The sequence below is a fragment of the Bombina bombina genome, chromosome 4 (genome assembly GCF_027579735.1).
Source record: "Bombina bombina isolate aBomBom1 chromosome 4, aBomBom1.pri, whole genome shotgun sequence".
Taxonomy (NCBI): domain Eukaryota; kingdom Metazoa; phylum Chordata; class Amphibia; order Anura; family Bombinatoridae; genus Bombina; species Bombina bombina.
The window spans coordinates 993,520,744-993,540,204 of NC_069502.1; the positions used below are offsets into that span (position 1 = coordinate 993,520,744).

A 19,461-nucleotide genomic window follows, 5' to 3' on the forward strand; every position below is an offset into this window, starting at 1 on the left:
AACAACTCAAAGAGCAGACCAATCCCCCAACCAGATAAACATCTGTTCCAACCTCCCAAACACAGGAGATGCCCCCAAAAAGGGAACCACACCTCTGTAAGGAGGACAAAGAGCCCCCTGAAGAGAGCGTTGATAAACATCTGCCCATAAGACAGGAAGACGTAGGAAGAACCGAGAGGACACAAGGCCACGTCACTGATGAACACGAAAGAACCCCTTAAAACACCATTGTGCTAGCACACATAACAGGCGCAAAAGGGACAGCTGAGCAACCGCAAACCTTCCGTTTGCTAGGCAGGAAAGCCCACCATCAGGTTACGTTAGTTGGGTGTCCCAGAGGAACCATATCGTCCGGCCCAAGACAAGACCCAAGGAGCCCCGGCTCTCAATAAATCTGGCCAAGTTGTAAAACAGAACAGCCAGAACAAGGGCGAAGCCCAAGTACCCCGGAAACAGGAACCCCCAGGATCATAAGGTCTGGTAACATCCCACGGCGGGATCCCGAAAGAGAAAACGCCGAGTAAAACCCTCGACAACCGGAAGATCAGGACAAGACACCCGGGCCCCACAAATGTTTGGATTAAACAAACTTCAAGGCACATAAATTCCCCATCTGATATCAAAACAGACTTCCCAGGGAAAAATCCAGAATAAACCGGATAACAAGAGCAAGAAGCCCTTGCAAGTCCCGATCCAAAGGGACGGACACTAGAGCTAACAGGCATACAAGCATCATTAATATGATTGTGCTTGAAAAGAGCGGCTAATCCCCCTAAGGGACACAAGGCGCTGCTCATTTTATCAACCTCGAAAGGAGGAAAAACTGTGAAGACTTTGTCAGGGATCGAACTAGCAACCCTCGGCTTGCTACAGCACAGAGTAGCCACAGAGCATTAGAATGCTGAGCTAACTGTCCAGCTAGCCCCAAGCTCCAAACACAAGGGGAACAGAAAGGAAAAGTCACCCGAACAGAGCAACATCAACCCTCCACATCACCTCAGATTCAAAGTCAGAGGACAGTAAAACATGGGTTTGGATGCCACCGGGATGGCAATACCTGAACCCTATGAGTGGAAAACCACTAGAACCTCTTCTATCCCAAGATGGAGATGTAGAGCATTCCCAACACCAGGGAAGGACTCCTAACCAGAGCCCAAAAAGACCTCACGGTCTAAAGTCCCGAAAAAGGAACAACCAATTCCCGAATGGAATCCAAGTCCCCTGAATGAGACCCATCCACAAGGAGAAACTGACAATCCAAGAGGTCTCAATGAAGAAGAGAACCACTAAAGGAACAAGTCCAAAAAGGCCAATTTCCTAAAGCAACACCGCCCGACCGGCGGAAAAGAGGCACTAAATCCTCTAATTTTCCCACAACATGGGAAGTAATACTCTAAGTTCCAAGGGTATTGGAAGTAACAGAGAGTGGCACAGCAAAATTCACTGACCCAGTCACCAGAGAAATGGCTATTTAGGACTGAAACAATCCCAAGAGCCGCACGGACCCGTAAGTCCTCTTGAGAATGCTTAGCTGAAACTTGTAAAACAAATAACAAGAAACATAAGTATGTTAAGAGCATTCGGCACCCAAACCTGACCAGCAAGGTATATTAGGCGCCACTTGTCTGAATAAACCGCAAGACAAAAGATCTGAACCCAAGCAGGACCAGCCTGCAACCAGGGTCATAAGTGCCAAGCTGGCTAAATCTGCCCTCAGAGAGGGAGGGAGAAAAACAGACAAACATGGGACTAATGTGTCCCAAACAACATAGGTAGAAGCAAACAGCGAGTATCTATCCCAGAAAAGTTCCCACAGGAAACATAGTATCAAAAATAAAAATAAAATTCATCCTAACCGGATAAAATAAAATTACAGGCAACCCAAGGGTTAATGCCCAAGAAGAACAGAAAGATCCGCAGGACCAGCCTAACGGAAACCCTGTTCTTCCAGCAAAACTGGGAGGGATCTCGATAACAAGACTTAAAGGCGATTACTTCATCCCCCCCATGTCTATCGAGGTGAGCCATTTGAAGCAGGAGACTGATGAGTCCCATACCCAAGAAGTATAGGTTCCCCAAGCAGCTAAAAAACGTGTCTGAGAAACACTAAAGCGAACCCGCCTGTAACATAAGGCACAACACTCAGGCACAGTTACACCCGCAGGGAACTGTTCATGCCCTCTAGAGGCTGAAGGACCTGGGGCAATCGGGTACGCGCACAATCGCAAACAAACATCTGGACTTTGCAGACGCGCAAGCGCCAAAAGTATGTATAAGCAAAAACGTGCCACAACCTCCGGGGGAAACAATCCACCCTCCGAGGAAGGAAACACATAACTTGGGTTACCCGCATGTGTAGTAGTAGAAAACAGTAGGGAACTCGCCTCCCGGAGGACAGGGCCGCCGCCCCCCGCCCCTACCGGCGGATGGCTCAGCAGTCTCTTGAATCCCCAAGCCCAAGGAACAAGGTGCTCTATGACGGCCTAAAGAACATAACCGACTGACCTGAGTCAATGGGGTCAATTCGCATTCTTCAAAGCTCATCATCAGTATCCTCCATAACTGGATCAAGGATACCCAAAAATAGACTATATATAAAACAATTTGAACGGCACCCACAATGGCTGGGGCACTCACCACCTCCTATGTACCAGACACTAGCGGACTAAAATTTTCCTTTGTCACACACAGTCGGGAATGCGGAAACGGAAGACCAGAACGTAAACACGCTCAGTCACAAGGTGAACCGTACAGTTCAACAAAAAGCGTGCCCAACCGTAAGGTCGCGTCACTTCAACAGGCCGTTATGTTCTAACCCACAAGCCCTTTAAACACTACACATAAGCAGATTGAATCACATAGCAAACATGATTAAACCCCCCCCCCCTGTTCAATAGTCCCCCTCAGGAGATATTAACCCTTGATTCCAAGACACTTAAATGAGTCTCACTGAGGCCCTGTAGTTTTCATGTGAGTTTGCAGGAACAAATGAGTTACAGTACATTCATGAAGATGTAAAATTAAACAAACAATCTTACCGGAATCTATGCCGTGGAACAGGAACACGGCCCTTCAAGTGTGATGGATAGTAGCCTCGCCTCCGCCATGGACTTGAGAGAAGAAAGCAGCGAAGCGAAGTTCAACAGCGCCGATTGCTTGAGGAGCTGTTAACATGAGTCGGGATGGTTTCGCAGAAAGACACTTCCTGCATCTCAGGACTCTAACTTTCATCCAAGCTCCCACTGAGAGACTGACAGGATTACTTAATACTACCGTCCCATGTTAAAAAGAGTACTAGCCTCCATAAGAAATAAACTAAATTCTGACACTTCTCTGCCAACCTCCTGGGACGAAAGGCATAAATGACTGGGGGATGAGGAAAGTGGGAAGAGTATTTAAGCCTTTGGCTGGGGTATCTTTGCCTCCTCCTGGTGGCCAGGTTCTTATTTCCCAAAAGTAATGAATGCAGCTGTGGACTCTCCATTTAAGAAGAAAATAACATTTGAGACATACAAATTAAAACAAAAAACAGCCATGTAATACATATAATGCATCCACGTACCGTATAACATAGGTCCTAAATGGTATAATGTGCTGCATCACAGCAGGTATGTGCAGCCATATTCTGATCTAAATAAATAAATAAAAAAAATAAAAAAAAATAAAAAAAAGAAGATTAGAAACAATGTCTTACTAGAAAGTAAAAATAAATTAAATTTAGCTTACTGGCACATTTTATAAAAAAAATTAAAAAAAATGTAGTTAGTACACAATATGTAAAAGTCATGGTAATTACCCTATAAAACATCCTCCCATATAATTGGTTAATATGTTTGCATTTATACAATAAGGGGACATTGCAAACACAATTATAAACAAAATAACATACATTTGAAACAACTGTGATGAATGCATGAGCAATGATAAACGGTAGAGTCTCAGGGGACCCATATTCAAAGCAATCCTTCATGAGTGAAAGGCCATTCTTTCCGCAAAACAGACACACATAACGGAGAAGGTGTAAAGGTACTTCTACATCCTAAAAAGAAGAGAAAAAGGTTTAGTTACAGTCATATTAAAACTAGATGTAATTTTCAAATCATTCCAACATTTTTGCCTGGCATATTATTGGTTTTAAAAAAGGTTTTAAATAAATTAAATATTAAAAGTATTCTACAACTCAATGGCAAAGCAAAATAAGAGCAGATAGACAACAAATCCACTACTGTTTAAAACTTTGGTCATCAGGCAGAAAAAAATTAAATTTATGCTTACCTGATAAATTTCTTTCTTTCCGGACATGGAGAGTCCACAACATTAATCCAATTACTATTCGGATATTCACTCATGGCCAGCAGGAGGAGAAAAAGAGCACCTCAGCAGAGCTATTAAGTGTCAATTCCCTTGCCCATAAGGGAATAAATAACACAAAGGTGTAGAGGTGCATGAGGTTTAACAAAAAATACTGTTATACTTCAGGGTGGGGTCGTGGACTCTACATGTCAGAAAAAAAATTCATTTATCAGGTAAGCATAAAAACATAATTTATGTAAGAACTTACCTGATAAATTAATTTCTTTAATATTAGCAAGAGTCCATGAGCTAGTGACGTATCGGATATACATTCCTACCAGGAGGGGCAAAGTTTCCCAAACCTAAAAATGCCTATAAATACAACCCTCACCACACCCACAATTCAGTTTAACGAATAGCCAAGAAGTGGGGTGATAAGAAAGGAGCAAAAGCATCAAAATAAGGAATTGGAATAATTGTGCTTTATACAAAAAAATCATAACCACCACCAAAAAAAGGGTGGGCCTCATGGACTCTTGCTAATATGAAAGAAATGAATTTATCAGGTAAGTTCTTACATAAATTATGTTTTCTTTCATGTAATTAGCAAGAGTCCATGAGCTAGTGACGTATGGGATAATAAATACCCAAGATGTGGAACTTCCACGCAAGAGTCACTAGAGAGGGAGGGATAAAATAAAGACAGCCAATTCCGCTGAAAAATAATAATCCACAACCCAAAACAAAAGTTTTAATCTCAATAATGAAAAAAACTGAAATTATAAGCAGAAGAATCAAACTGAAACAGCTGCCTGAAGTACTTTTCTACCAAAAACTGCTTCAGAAGAAGAAAAAACATCAAAATGGTAGAATTTAGTAAAAGTATGCAAAGAAGACCAAGTTGCTGCTTTGCAAATCTGATCAACAGAAGCTTCATTCCTAAACGCCCAGGAAGTAGAAACTGACCTAGTAGAATGAGCCGTAATCCTTTGAGGCGGGGATTTTACCGACTATACATAAGCATGATGAATCAAAGACTTTAACCAAGACGCCAAGGAAATGGCGGAGGCCTTCTGACCTTTTCTGGACCCAGAAAAGATAACAAATAGACTAGAAGTCTTTCTAAAATCTTTAGTAGCTTCAACATAATATTTCAAAGCTCTTACTACATCCAAAGAATGTAAAGATCTCTCCTTTGAATTCTTAGGATTAGGACACAATGAAGGAAAAACAATTTCTCTACTAATGTTGTTAGAATTCACAACCTTAGGTAAAAATTTAAATGAAGTCCGCAACACTGCCTTATCCTGATGAAAAATCAGAAAAGGAGATTCACAAGAAAGAGCAGATAACTCAGAAACTCTTCTAGCAGAAGAGATGGCCAAAAGGAACAGAACTTTCCAAGAAAGTAATTTAATGTCCAGAGAATGCATAGGTTCAAACGGAGGAGCTTGTAAAGCCCTCAGAACCAAATTAAGACTCCAAGGAGGAGAGATTGACTTAATGACAGGTTTGATATGAACCAAAGCCTGTACAAAACAATGAATATCAGGAAGATTAGCAATCTTTCTGTGAAAAAGAACAGAAAGATCAGAGATTTGTCCTTTCAAGGAACTTGCAGACAAACCATTATCCAAACCATCCTGAAGAAACTGTAAAATTCTAGGAATTCTAAAAGAATGCCAGAAGAATTTATGAGAAGAACACCAAGAAATGTAAGTCTTCCAGACTCGATAATAAATCTTCCTAGACACAGATTTACGAGCCTGTAACATAGAATTAATTACTGAGTCAGAGAAACATCTATGACTAAGAATCAAGTGTTCAATTTCTATACCTTCAAATTTAATGATTTGAGATCCTGATGGAAAAAAGGGCCTTGAGATAGAAGGTCTGGTCTTAACGGAAGAGTTCAAGGTTGGCAACTGGCCATCCGAATGAGATCCGCATACCAAAACCTGTGAGGCCATGCTGGAGCCACCAGCAGTACAAACGAACGTTCCATTAGTATTTTGGAAATCACTTTTGGAAGAAGAACTAGAGGCGGAAAGAAATAGGCAGGATGATAATTTCAAGGAAGCGACAACGCGTCCACTGCCTCCGCCTTAGGATCCCTGGATCTGGACAGATACCTGGGAAGTTTCTTGTTTAGATGAGAGGCCATCAGATCTATTTCTGGAAGTCCCCAGATTTGAACAATCTGAAGAAATACCTCTGGGTGAAGAGACCATTCGCCTGGATGTAACATCTGGCGACTGAGATAATCCGCTCCCCAATTGTCTACACCTGGGATGTGAACCGCAGAGATTAGACAGGAGCTGGATTCCGCCCATACAAGTATCCGAGATACTTCTTTCATAGCCTGAGGACTGTGAGTCCCACCCTGATGATTGACATAAGCCACGGTTGTGACATTGTCTGTCTGAAAACAAAGACGATTCTCTCTTCAGAAGAGGCCAGAACTGAAGAGTTCTGAAAATCGTTGATTGGTAATCTCGCCTCCTGAGATTCCCAAACCCCTTGCGCTGTCAAAGATCCCCATACAGCTCCCCAACCTGACAGACTCGCATCTGTTGAGATCACAGTCCAGGTTGGACGAACAAAAGAAGCCCCTTGGACTAAACGATGGTGATCTATACACCACGTCAGAGAGTGTCGTACATTGGGATTTAAGGATATTAATTGTGATATCTTTGTATAATCCCTGCACCACTGGTTCAGCATACAAAGCTGAAGAGGTTGCATGTGAAAACGAGCAAAGGAGATCGCGTCCGATGCAGCAGTCATGAGACCTAGAATTTCCATGCATAACGCTACCGAAGGGAATGATTGAGACTGAAGGTTTCGACAGGCTGAAACCAATTTCAGACGTCTCTTTTCTGTTAGAGACAAGGTCATGTACACTGAATCTATTCGAAAACCCAAAAAGGTTACTTTTGTCTGAGGAATCAACAAACTCTTTGATAAATTGATCCTCCAACCATGTCTTTGAAGAAACGACACAAGTTGATTCGTATGAGATTCTGCAGAATGTGAAGACCAAGATATCGTCCAAATAAGGAAATACCGCAATATCCTGTTCTCTGATTACAGAGAGAAGGGCACCGTGAACCTTTGAAAAGATCCTTGGAGCTGTTGCTAGGCCAAATGGAAGGGCCACAAACTGGTAATGGTTGTCTAGAAAAGAGAATCTCAGAAACTGAAAGTGATCTGGATGAATCGGAATATGAAGATATGCATCCTGTAAATCTATTGTGGACATATAATGCCCTTGCTGAACAAAAGGCAGAATAGTCCTTATAGTTACCATTTTGAATGTTGGTATCCTTACATAACGATTCAATATTTTTATATCCAGAACTGGTCTGAAGGAATTCTCCTTCTTTGGTACAATGAATAGATTTGAGTAAAACCCCAGACCCTGTTCCAGAACTGGAACTGGCACAATTACTCCAGCCAACTCTAGATCTGAAACATTTCAGAAATGCCTGAGCCTTCACTGGGTTTATTGGAATGCGAGAGAGAAAAAATCTTCTCGCAGGCGGCCTTACCTTGAAACCTATTCTGTACCCTTGTGAAACAATGTTCTGAATCCAAAGACTGTGAATCGAATTGATCCAAATGTCTTTGAAAAATCGTAACCTGCCCCCTACCAGCTGTGCTGGAATGAGGGCCGCACCTTCATGTGGACTTGGGGGCTGGTTTTGACTTTCTAAAAGGCTTGGATTTATTCCAGATTGGAGAAGGTTTCCAAACAGAAACCGTTCCTTTAGGGGAAGGGTCAGGCTTCTGTTCCTTATTCTGACGAAAGGAACGAAAACGATTAGCAGCCCTGTATTTACCTTTAGATTTTTGTCCTGAGGCAAAAAAGTTCCTTTCCCCCCAGTAACAGTTGAAATAATAGAATCCAACTGAGAACCAAATAATTTATTACCTTGGAAAGAAAGAGAAAGCAAAGTTGACTTAGAAGACATATCTGCATTCCAAGTTTTAAGCCATAAAGCTCTTCTGGCTAAAATAGCTAAAGACATATACCTGACATCAATTCAAATGATATCAAAGATGGCATCACAAATAAAGTTATTAACATGTTGAAGAAGTTTAACAATGCTATGAGTATTATGGTCTGACACTTGTTGCGCTAAAGCCTCCAACCAGAAAGTGGAAGCGGCAGCAACATCAGCCAAAGAAATAGCAGGTCTAAGAAGATTACCTGAACATAAATAAGCTTTCCTTAGGAAGGATTCAATCTTCCTATCTAAAGGATCCTTAAAGGAAGTACTATCCGCCGTAGGAATAGTAGTACGTTTAGCAAGAGTAGAGATAGCCCCATCAACTTTAGGGATTTTGTCCTAAAACTCTAATCTGTCAGATGGCACAGGCTACAATTTCTTAAACCTTTGAGAAGGAGTAAATGAAGTACCCAAATTATTCCATTTCCTAGAAATTACTTCAGAAATAGCATCAGGGACAGGAAAAACTTCTGGACTAACTATAGGAGGTTTAAAAAACGAATTTAAACGCTTAGTAGATTTAGTATCAAGAGGACTAGACTCCTCCATATCTAATGCGATTAAAACTTCTTTAAGTAAAGAACGAATAAATTCCATTTTAGATAAATATGAAGATTTATCAGTGTCAATATCTGAGACAGAATCTTCTGAACCAGATAAATCCTCATCAGAAACAGACAAGTCAGAATGATGACGGTCATCTAAAAATACATCTGAAACATGAGAAGTTTTAAAAGACCTTTTACGTTTACTGGAAGGAGGAATAACAGAGCCTTCCTAATAGATTTAGAAACAAATTCTTTTTATATTAACAGGAACATCCTGAGCATTAGATGTTGAGGGAACAACAACAGGCAATGGATTATTACTAATGGAAATACTATCTGCATTAGCAAGTTTATCATGACATTCATCACAAACTACAGCTGGAGGAACAGTTACCACAAGTTTACAACAAATGCGCTTTGGTAGAACCAGCATCAGGCAGCGTCTTTCCAGAAGTAGATTCTGATCCAGGGTCAATTTGAGACATCTTGCAATATGTAAAAGAAAAAACAACATATAAAGCAAAATTTATCAAATTCCTTAAATGACAGTTTCAGGAATGGGAAAAAATGCCAATGAACAAGCCTCTAGCAACCAGAAGCAATGAAAAATGAGACTGAAATAATGTGAAAAAAAAAAGGTGGAAACAAGAATGACGCCTACATTTTTTGGCGCCAAAAATGACGCCCACATTATTGGCGCTAAGTACAACGCCCAAATTTTTTGGCGCTAAGAATGACGCCACATCCGGTGACGCCGACATTTTTGGCGCAAAAAACGTCAAAAAAATGACGCAATCACGAACAACTTCCGTGTCAATTAGGGTGACGGAAATAACAAAAAATTTTGAGCCAAAAAAGTCCGCGCCAAAAATGACGCAATAAATAGAAGCATTTTCAGCCCCCGCGAGCCTAACAGCCCACAGGGAAAAAAAGTCAATTTTTACAGTAAGAAAAAAACAGAATTTATGTTTACCTGATAAATTACTTTCTCCAACGGTGTGTCCGGTCCACGGCGTCATCCTTACTTGTGGGATATTCTCTTCCCCAACAGGAAATGGCAAAGAGCCCAGCAAAGCTGGTCACATGATCCCTCCTAGGCTCCGCCTTCCCCAGTCATTCGACCGACGTAAAGGAGGAATATTTGCATAGGAGAAATCATATGATACCGTGGTGACTGTAGTTAAAGAAAATAAATCATCAGACCTGATTAAAAAACCAGGGCGGGCCGTGGACCGGACACACCGTTGGAGAAAGTAATTTATCAGGTAAACATAAATTCTGTTTTCTCCAACATAGGTGTGTCCGGTCCACGGCGTCATCCTTACTTGTGGGAACCAATACCAAAGCTTTAGGACACGGATGATGGGAGGGAGCAAATCAGGTCACCTAGATGGAAGGCACCACGGCTTGCAAAACCTTTCTCCCAAAAATAGCCTCAGAAGAAGCAAAAGTATCAAATTTGTAAAATTTGGTAAAAGTGTGCAGTGAAGACCAAGTCGCTGCCTTACATATCTGATCAACAGAAGCCTCGTTCTTAAAGGCCCATGTGGAAGCCACGGCCCTAGTGGAATGAGCTGTGATTCTTTCAGGAGGCTGCCGTCCGGCAGTCTCATAAGCCAATCTGATGATGCTTTTAAGCCAAAAAGATAGAGAGGTAGAAGTTGCTTTTTGACCTCTCCTTTTACCAGAATAAACAACAAACAAGGAAGATGTTTGTCTGAAATCCTTTGTAGCATCTAAATAGAATTTTAGAGCACGGACAACGTCCAAATTGTGTAACAAACGTTCCTTCTATGAAACTGGATTCGGACACAAAGAAGGTACAACTATCTCCTGGTTAATATTTTGGTTGGAAACAACCTTCGGAAGAAAACCAGGCTCAGTACGTAAAACCACCTTATCTGCATGGACCAGATAGGGCGGAGAACACTGCAGAGCAGATAACTCAGAAACTCTTCTAGCGGAAGAAATTGCAACCTAAAACAAAACTTTCCAAGATAATAACTTAATATCTACGGAATGTAAGGGTTCAAACGGAACCCCTTGAAGAACTGAAAGAACTAGATTAAGACTCCAGGGAAGAGTCAAAGGTCTGTAAACAGGCTTGATTCTAACCAGAGCCTGAACAAACGCTTAAACGTCTGGCACAGCTGCCAGCCTTTTGTGAAGTAAAACAGATAAAGCAGAGATCTGTCCCTTCAGAGAACTCGCAGAAAATCCTTTCTCCAAACCTTCTTGTAGAAAGGAAAGAATCTTAGGAATTTATATCTTGTTCCATGGGAATCCTTTCGATTCACACCAACAGATATATTTTTTCCATATATTATGGTAAATTTTTCTAGTTACAGGCTTTCTAGCCTGAATAAGAGTAACTATTACAGAATCTGAAAACCCACGCTTTGATAAAATCAAGCGTTCAAACTCCAAGCAGTCAGTTGGAGGAAAACCAGATTCTGATGTTCGAATGGACCCTGAATAAGGTCCTGTCTCAAAGGTAGCTTCCATGGTGGAGCCGATGACACATTCACCAGGTCTGCATACCAAGTCCTGCGTGGCCACACAGGAACTATCAAGGTCACCGAAGCCCTCTCCAGATTGATCCTGGCTACCAGCCTGGAAATGAGAGGAAACGGTGGGAATACATAAGCTAGGTTGAAGATCCAAGGTGCTACTATTGTATCCAATAGAGTCGTCTTGGGATCCCTGGATTTGGACCCGTAACAAGGGACCATGAAGTTCTGACGAGAGGCCATCAGAACCATGTCTGGAATGCCCCATAATTGAGTTATTTGGGCAAAGATTTCCAGATGGAGTTCCCACTCCACCGGATGCTCCTCCATCGCCAGGGAACTCCTTGTTACCCCCTGATGGTTGATATATGTAACAGTCGTCATGATGTCTGATTGAAACCTTATGAATTTGGCCTTTGCTAGTCGAGGCCAAGCCTTGAGAGCATTGAATATCGCTCTCAGTTCCATTATGTTTATCGGGAGAAGAGAGTCTTCCCGAAACCATAGACCCTGAGCTTTCAGGGGTTCCCAGACCGCGCCCCAGCCCACCAGACTGGCGTCGGTCGTGACAATGACCTATTCTGGTCTGCGGAAGCTCATTCCCTGTGACAGGTTGTCCAGGGTCAGCCACCAACGGAGTGAATCTCTGGTTATTTGATCTACTTGTATCGTCGGAGACAAGTCTGTATAATCCCCATTCCACTGTCTGAGCATGCACAGGTGCAATGGTCTTAGATGAATTCGTGCAAAAGGAACTATGTCCATTGCCGCAACCATCAAACCTATTACTTCCATGGACTGCGCTATGGAAGGAAGAAGAACAGAATGAAGTACCTGACAAGAGCTTAGAAGTTTTGATTTTCTGGCCTCTGTCAGAAAAACCTTCATTTCTAAGGAAACTATTATTGTTCCCAAGAAGGGAACTCTTGTTGACGGGGACAGAGAACTTTTTTCTATGTTCACTTTCCACCTGTGAGATCTGAGAAAGGCTAGGACAATGTCCGTATGAGCGCTTGCTTTTGACAGAGACGACACTTGAATCAGGATGTCGTCCAAGTAAGGTACTACTGCAATGCCCCCTGGTCTTAGCACCGCTAGAAGGGACCCTAGTACCCTTGTGAAAATCCTTGGAGCAGTGGCTAATCCGAATGGAAGTGCCACAGGTAATGCTTGTCCAGAAAGGCGAACCTTAGGAACCGAAAATGTTCCTTGTGGATAGGAATACGTAGGTACGCATCCTTTAAGTCCACCGTGGTCATGAATTGACCTTCCTGGATGGTAGGAAGGATCGTTCGAATGGTTTCCATTTTGAATGATGAAACCCTAGAAACTTGTTTAGAATCTTGAGATCTAAAATAGGTCTGAATGTTCCCTCTTTTTTGGGAATTATGAACAGGTTGGAGTAAAAACCCATCCCTTGTTCTCCTAATGGAACAGGATGAATCACTCCCATGCTTAACAGGTCTTCTACACAGTGTAAGAATGCCTGTTCGAAGATAATTGAGACCCGTGGAACCTTCCCCTTGGGGGTAGTTCCCTGAATTCCAGGAGATAACCTTGAGAAACTATTTCTAGCGCCCAAGGATCCTGAACATCTCTTGCCCCAGCCTGAGCAAAGAGAGAAAGTCTGCCCCCCACCAGATCCTTCCCAGATCGGGGGCCAACACTTCATGCTGTTTTGGTAGCAGTGGCAGGTGACTTGGCCTGCTTACCCTTGTTCCAGCCTTGCATCGGCCTCCAGGCTGGCTTGGTTTGAGAAGTATTACCCTCTTGCTTAGAGGGTGTAGAATTTGAGGCTGGTCCGTTTCTGCGAAAGGGACGAAAATTTGGCTTCTTTTTAGCCTTAAAAGACCTATCCAGAGGAAGGGCGTGGCCCTTTCCCCCAGTGATGTCTGAAATAATCTCTTTCAAGTCAGGGCCAAACAGTGTTTTACCCTTGAAAGGGATGTTAAGCAAAAGCGCTCTGCGCGCCACGATAGCAAACCCTGAATTATTCGCCGCTAATCTAGCTAATTGCAAAGCGGCATCTAAAATAAAAAAGAGTTAGCCAATTTAAGAGCTTGAACTCTGTCCAAAACCTCCTCGTACGAAGATTCTTTATTGAGCGACTTTTCTAGTTCTTCGAACCAGAAACACGCAGCTGTAGTGACAGGAACAATGCATGAAATTGGTTGTAGAAGGTAACCTTGCTGAACAAACATCTTTTTAAGCAAACCCTCTAACCTTTAATCCATAGGATCTTGAAAGCACAACTATCTTCTATAGGAATAGAAGTGCGTTTGTTTAGAGTAGAAACCGCCCCCTCGACCTTGGGGACTGTATGCTATAAGTCCTTTCTGGGGTCGACTATAGGAACTAATTTCTTAAATATAGGGGGAGGACAAAAGGTATGCCGGGCCTTTCCCACTCCTTATTTACTATGTCCGCCACCCGCTTGGGTATAGGAAAAACATCGGGGGGCACCGGAACCTCTAGGAACTTGTCCATCTTACCTAATTTCTCTGGAATGACCAAATTGTCACAATCATCCAGAGTAGATAATACCTCCTTAAGTAGTGCGTGGAGATGTTGAAATTTAAATTAAAAAGTTACAATATCAGGTTCTGCTTGTTGAGAAATTTTCCCTGAATCTGAAATTTCTCCCTCAGACAAAACCTCCCTCCTGGCCCCTTCAGATAGGTGTGAGGGTATGTCAGAACAGATATCATCAGCGTCCTCTTGCTCTTCAGTGTTTAAAACAGAGCAATCACGCTTTCTCTGATAAGTAGGCATTTTGGAAAAAAATGCATGCAATAGAATTATCCATTACAGCCATTAATTGTTGTATGGTAATAAGTATTGGCGCACTAGATGTACTAGGGGCCTCTTGTGTGGGCAAAACTGGTGTAGACACAGAAGGGGATGATGCAGTACCATGCTTACTCCCCTCATTAGAGGAATCATCTTGGGCAATATCATATCTATGGCATTATTATCCCTACTTTGTTTGGACATTATGACACAAATATATCACATATATTTAAATGGGGAGACACATTGGCTTTCATACATATAGAACATCGTTATTTGATGGTTCAGACATGTTAAACAGGCTTAAACTTGTCAACAAAGCACAAAAACGTTTTACAATAAAACCGTTACTGTCCCTTTAAATTACAAACTGAACACACTTTATTACTGAATATGTGAAAAAGTATGAAGGAATTGTTCAAATTTCACCAAAATTTCACCACAGTAACTTAAAGCCTTAAAAGTATTGCACACCAAATTTGAAAGCTTTAACCCTTAAAATAACGGAACCGGAGCCGTTTTTACATTTAACCCCTATACAGTCCCAGGTATCTGCTTTCCTGAGACCCGACCAAGCCCAGAGGGGAATACGATACCAAATGATGCCTTCTATAAGCTTTTTCAGTGGTTCTTAGCTCCTCACACATGCATCTGCATGCCATGCTTTCCAAAAACAACTGCGCATTAGAGGCGCGAAAATGAGGCTCTGTCTATGACTAGAAAAGGCCCCCAGTGAAAAAGGTGTCCAATACAGTGCCTGCCGTTTTTATTAAAACAAAAAAAAAAAAAAAAAGTAATAATCTGCCAAATATACTTAGTAAAGTAATCGTTTTAGCCCAGAAAAATGTCTACCAGTTTTTTAAGCCCTAATGAAGCCCTTTATTCTTTTACTTAAACTAAGAAAATGGCTTACCGGTTCCCATAGGGAAAATGACAGCTTCCAGCATTACCGAGTCTTGTTAGAAATGTGTCATACCTCAAGCAGCAAAAGTCTGCTCACTGTTTCCCCCAACTGAAGTTAATTCCTCTCAACAGTCCTGTGTGGAAACAGCCATCGATTTTAGTAACGGTTGCTAAAATCATTTTCCTCTTACAAACAGAAATCTTCATCTCTTTCCTGTTTCAGAGTAAATAGTACATACCAGCACTATTTTAAAATAACAAACTCTTGATTGAAGAATAAAAACTACATTTAAACACCAAAAAACTCTAAGCCATCTCCGTGGAGATGTTGCCTGTACAACGGCAAAGAGAATGACTGGGGAAGGCGGAGCCTAGGAGGGATCATGTGACCAGCTTTGCTGGGCTCTTTGCCATTTCCTGTTGGGGAAGAGAATATCCCACAAGTAAGGATGACGCCGTGGACCGGACACACCTATGTTGGAGAAATGATCATTCATATGCATTATCCCAAATAATGAAGCTGGCTGTCTGAAATAAGGAATACTGATCATCCTGAATCATGGCTAATATAAGTTTAAAGACATATATTTATAAAAGGTATGAAGCGAAGACCAAGTCGCAGCCTTACAAATCTGTTCAACAGAAGCATGAGTCACGCAGGTGCTATCAGAATCACCGAAGCCCTCTCCTGCTTGATTCTGGCAACCAGACGTGGGAGGAGAGGAAACGGTGGAAATACATAGGCCAGATTGAAGGACCAGGGCACTGCTAGAGCATCTATCAGTACCGCCTAGGGATCCCGGGACCTGGACCCGTAACGAGGAAGTTTGGCATTCTGTTGGGACGCCATCAGATCCAATTCTGGTGTGCCCCATATCTGAGTCAGCTGGGCAAATACCTCCGGATGGAGCTCCCACTCCACCGGATGAAAAGTCTGACGACTTAGGAAATCCGCCTCCCAGTTCTCTACTCCTGGAATGTGGATTGCTGAGAGATGGCAAGAGTGATCCTCCACCCATCGGATTATTTTGGTTACCTCCATTATCGCTAGAGAACTCCGTGTTCCTCCTTGATGATTGATATAAGCTACAGTCGTGATGTTGTCCGACTAAAAGCTGATGAATTTAGCCGCAGCAAGCTGAGGCCATGCCTGAAGCGCATTGAATATCGCTCTCAGTTCTAGAATGTTTATCAGGAGGAGAGTTTCCTCCTGAGACTATAAGCCCTGTGCTTTCAAGTAGTTCCAGACTGCACCCCAGCCTAGCAGGCTGGCATCTGTCGTTACTATGAGCCACTCTGGCTTGCAGAAACACACCCTGGAACAGGTGGTCCTGAGACAACCACCAGAGAAGAGAATCTTTGGTCTCCTGGTCCAGATTTATTTGAGGAGATAAATCTGCATAATCCCCATTCCACTGTTTGAGCATGCATAGTTGCAGTGGTCTGAGGTGTAGGCGGGCAAAAGGAACGATGTCCATTGCCGCTACCATGAGTCCGATTACCTCCATACACTGAGCCACTGATGGCCGAGGAATGGAATGAAGAGCTCGGCAAGTGGTTAAGAGTTTTGATTTTCTGACCTCCGTCAGAAATATTTTCATTTCTACCGAGTCTATCAGAGTCCCTAGGAAGGAAACTCTTGTGAGAGGGAAGAGAGAACTCTTTTTTTATGTTCACCTTCCACCCGTGAGATCTCAGAAAAGCCAACACGATGGCAGTGTGAGACTTGGCTAGTTGGAAAGTCGACGCCTGAATTAAGATGTTGTCTAGATAAGGCGCCACTGCTATGCCCCGCGGTCTTAGAACCGCCAAAAGGGACCCTAGCACCTTTGTGAAAATTCTGGGAGCCGTGGCCAACCCGAAGGGAAGGGCCACAAACTGGTAATGCCTGTCCAGAAAGGCGAATCTGAGGAATTGATGATGATCTCTGTGAATAGGGATGTGTAGATACGCATCCTTTAAGTCCACGGTAGTCATATATTGACCCTCCTGGATCAAAGGCAGAATAGTCCGAATAGTCTCCATCTTGAATGATGGAACTTTGAGGAACTTGTTTAGAATTTTGAGATCCAAGATTGGTCTGAAAATTTCCACTTTTTTGGGAACCACAAACAGGTTTGAGTAAAACCCTAGCCCTTGTTCCGCTTTTGGAACTGGGACGGATCACTCCCATGGTAAGTAGGTCTTCTACACAGCGTAAGAACGCCTCTCTCTTTGTCTGGTTTGCAGACAATTGAGAAATGTGAAATCTCCCCTTTGGGGGGGGGGAGTCTTTGAAGTCCAGAAGATATCCCTGGGACATAATTTCTAAAGCCCAGGAATCGTGAACATCTCTTGCCCCCCACTAGACCCGGTCCCGGATCGGGGGCTACCCCTTCATGCTGTCTTAGAGGCAGCTGCAGGCTTCTTGGCCTGTTTACCCTTGTTCCAAGCCTGGTTAGGTCTCCAGACTGACTTGGATTGGGCAAAATTCCCCTCTTGCTTTGTAGAAGAGGAAGCTGAAGTGGGACCACCCTTGAAGTTCCGAAAGGAACGAAAATTATTTTGTTTGCTCATTTTTTTTTATCCTGAGGGATGGCATGGCCTTTCCCTCCAGTGATGTCTGAAATAATCTCTTTCAGTTCAGGCCCGAATAGGGTCTTTCCTTTGAAAGGGATGTTCATAAGTTTAGATTTTGATGACACATCAGCAGACCAGGACTTAAGCCATAGCGCCCTGCGTGCTAAAATGGCAAAACCTGAATTCTTTGCCGCTAATTTAGCCAGTTGGAAAGCGCCATCTGTAATGAAAGAATTAGCCCACTTAAGGGCCTTAATTCTATCCATAATATCCTCTAATGGAGTCTCCATCTGAAGAGCCTCTTCTAGAGCCTCGAACCAGAAAGCAGCTGCAGTAGTTAAAGGAACAATGCACGCAATAGGTTGGAGAAGAAAACCTTGATGAACAAAAATTTTCTTCAGGAGACCCTCTAATTTTTTATCCATAGGATCTTTGAAAGCACAACTGTCTTCGATAGGTATAGTTGTACACTTAGCAAGAGTGGAAATAGCTCCCTCCACCTTAGGGACTGTCTGCCACGAGTCCCGCATGGTGTCAGATATGGGAAACATTTTCTTAAAAACAGGAGGGGGAGCGAACGGAATACCTGGTCTATCCCACGCCTTAGTAACAATATTCACAATCCTCTTAGGGACTGGAAAAACATCAGTTTAAACAGGAACCTCTAAGTATTTGTCCATTTTACACTATTTCTCTGGGACCACTATAGGGTCACAATCATCTAGAGTCGCTAATACCTCCCTAAGCAATAAGCGGAGGTGTTCAGGCCGTCATATCGGAATCTGTCTGAGGGAGCGTCTTTCCTGAATCAGAAATTTCTCCCTCAGATAAATCCCTTACCCCTACTTCAGAACATTGTGAGGGTATATCGGATACGGCTACTAAAGCGTCAGAAGGCTCAGCATTTGTTCTTAACCCAGAGCTGTCACGCTTTCCTTGTAAACCAGACAGTTTAGATAAAACCTCTGTGAGGGTTGTATTCATAACTGTAGCCATGTCTTGTAAAGTAAATTAATTCGACGCACTAGAGGTACTTGGCGTCACTTGTGCGGGCGTTACTGGTTGTGACACTTGGGGAGAGCTAGATGGCAAACCCTCATTCTCTTCTGTCTGAGAATCATCTATTGTAATATTTTTAAGTGCAAAAATATGCTCTTTATAATTTATAGACATATCAGTGCAAGTGGGACACATTCTAAGAGGGGGTTCCACAATGGCTTCTAAACACATTGAACAAGGATTTTCCTTGGTGACAGACATGTTAAATAGGCTAGTAATGTAACAAGCAAGTTTGGAAAACTCTTCAATCAAAGCAAATAACACTTAGAAAAAAACAAAATTTATGCTTACCTGATAAATTCATTTCTCCTGTAGTGTGGTCAGTCCACGGGTCATCATTACTTCTGGGATATTATCTCCTCCCCTACAGGAAGTGCAAGAGGATTCACCCAGCAGAGCTGCTATATAGCTCCTCCCCTCTACGTCACCTCCAGTCATTCGACCAAAGGACCAACAAGAAAGGAGAAGCCCAAGGGTGTAGTGGTGACTGGAGTATAATCCAAAAAATTTTTTAGCCTGCCATAAAAAACAGGGCGGGCCGTGGACTGACCACACTACAGGAGAAATGAATTTATCAGGTAAGCATAAATTTTGTTTTCTCCTGTTAAGTGTGGTCAGTCCACGGGTCATCATTACTTCTGGGATACCAATACCAAAGCAAAAGTACACGGATGACGGGAGGGACAGGCAGGCTCTTTATACGGAAGGAACCACTGCCTGAAGAGCCTTTCTCCCAAAAACAGCCTCCGAAGAAGCAAAAGTGTCAAATTTGTAAAATTTGGAAAA

The 19,461-nt window shown here is 42.6% G+C and overlaps 1 protein-coding gene across 3 annotated transcripts in view; it reads right to left on the bottom strand.

Moving 5' to 3' along the window:
• The window catches only part of USP34 (ubiquitin specific peptidase 34), a 1,226,195-nt gene that overhangs the window by 1,055,270 nt on the left and 151,464 nt on the right, over positions 1 to 19,461 (bottom strand). For all 3 annotated transcript variants that reach the window (XM_053712051.1, XM_053712050.1, XM_053712048.1), the window contains exons 5-6: positions 3,890 to 4,039; positions 3,563 to 3,630 (exon numbers count right to left, since the gene is read on the bottom strand). In XM_053712051.1, coding sequence (XP_053568026.1) covers positions 3,563 to 3,630; positions 3,890 to 4,039 — 218 coding nt within the window. The remainder of the gene's footprint in view (positions 1 to 3,562; positions 3,631 to 3,889; positions 4,040 to 19,461) is intronic.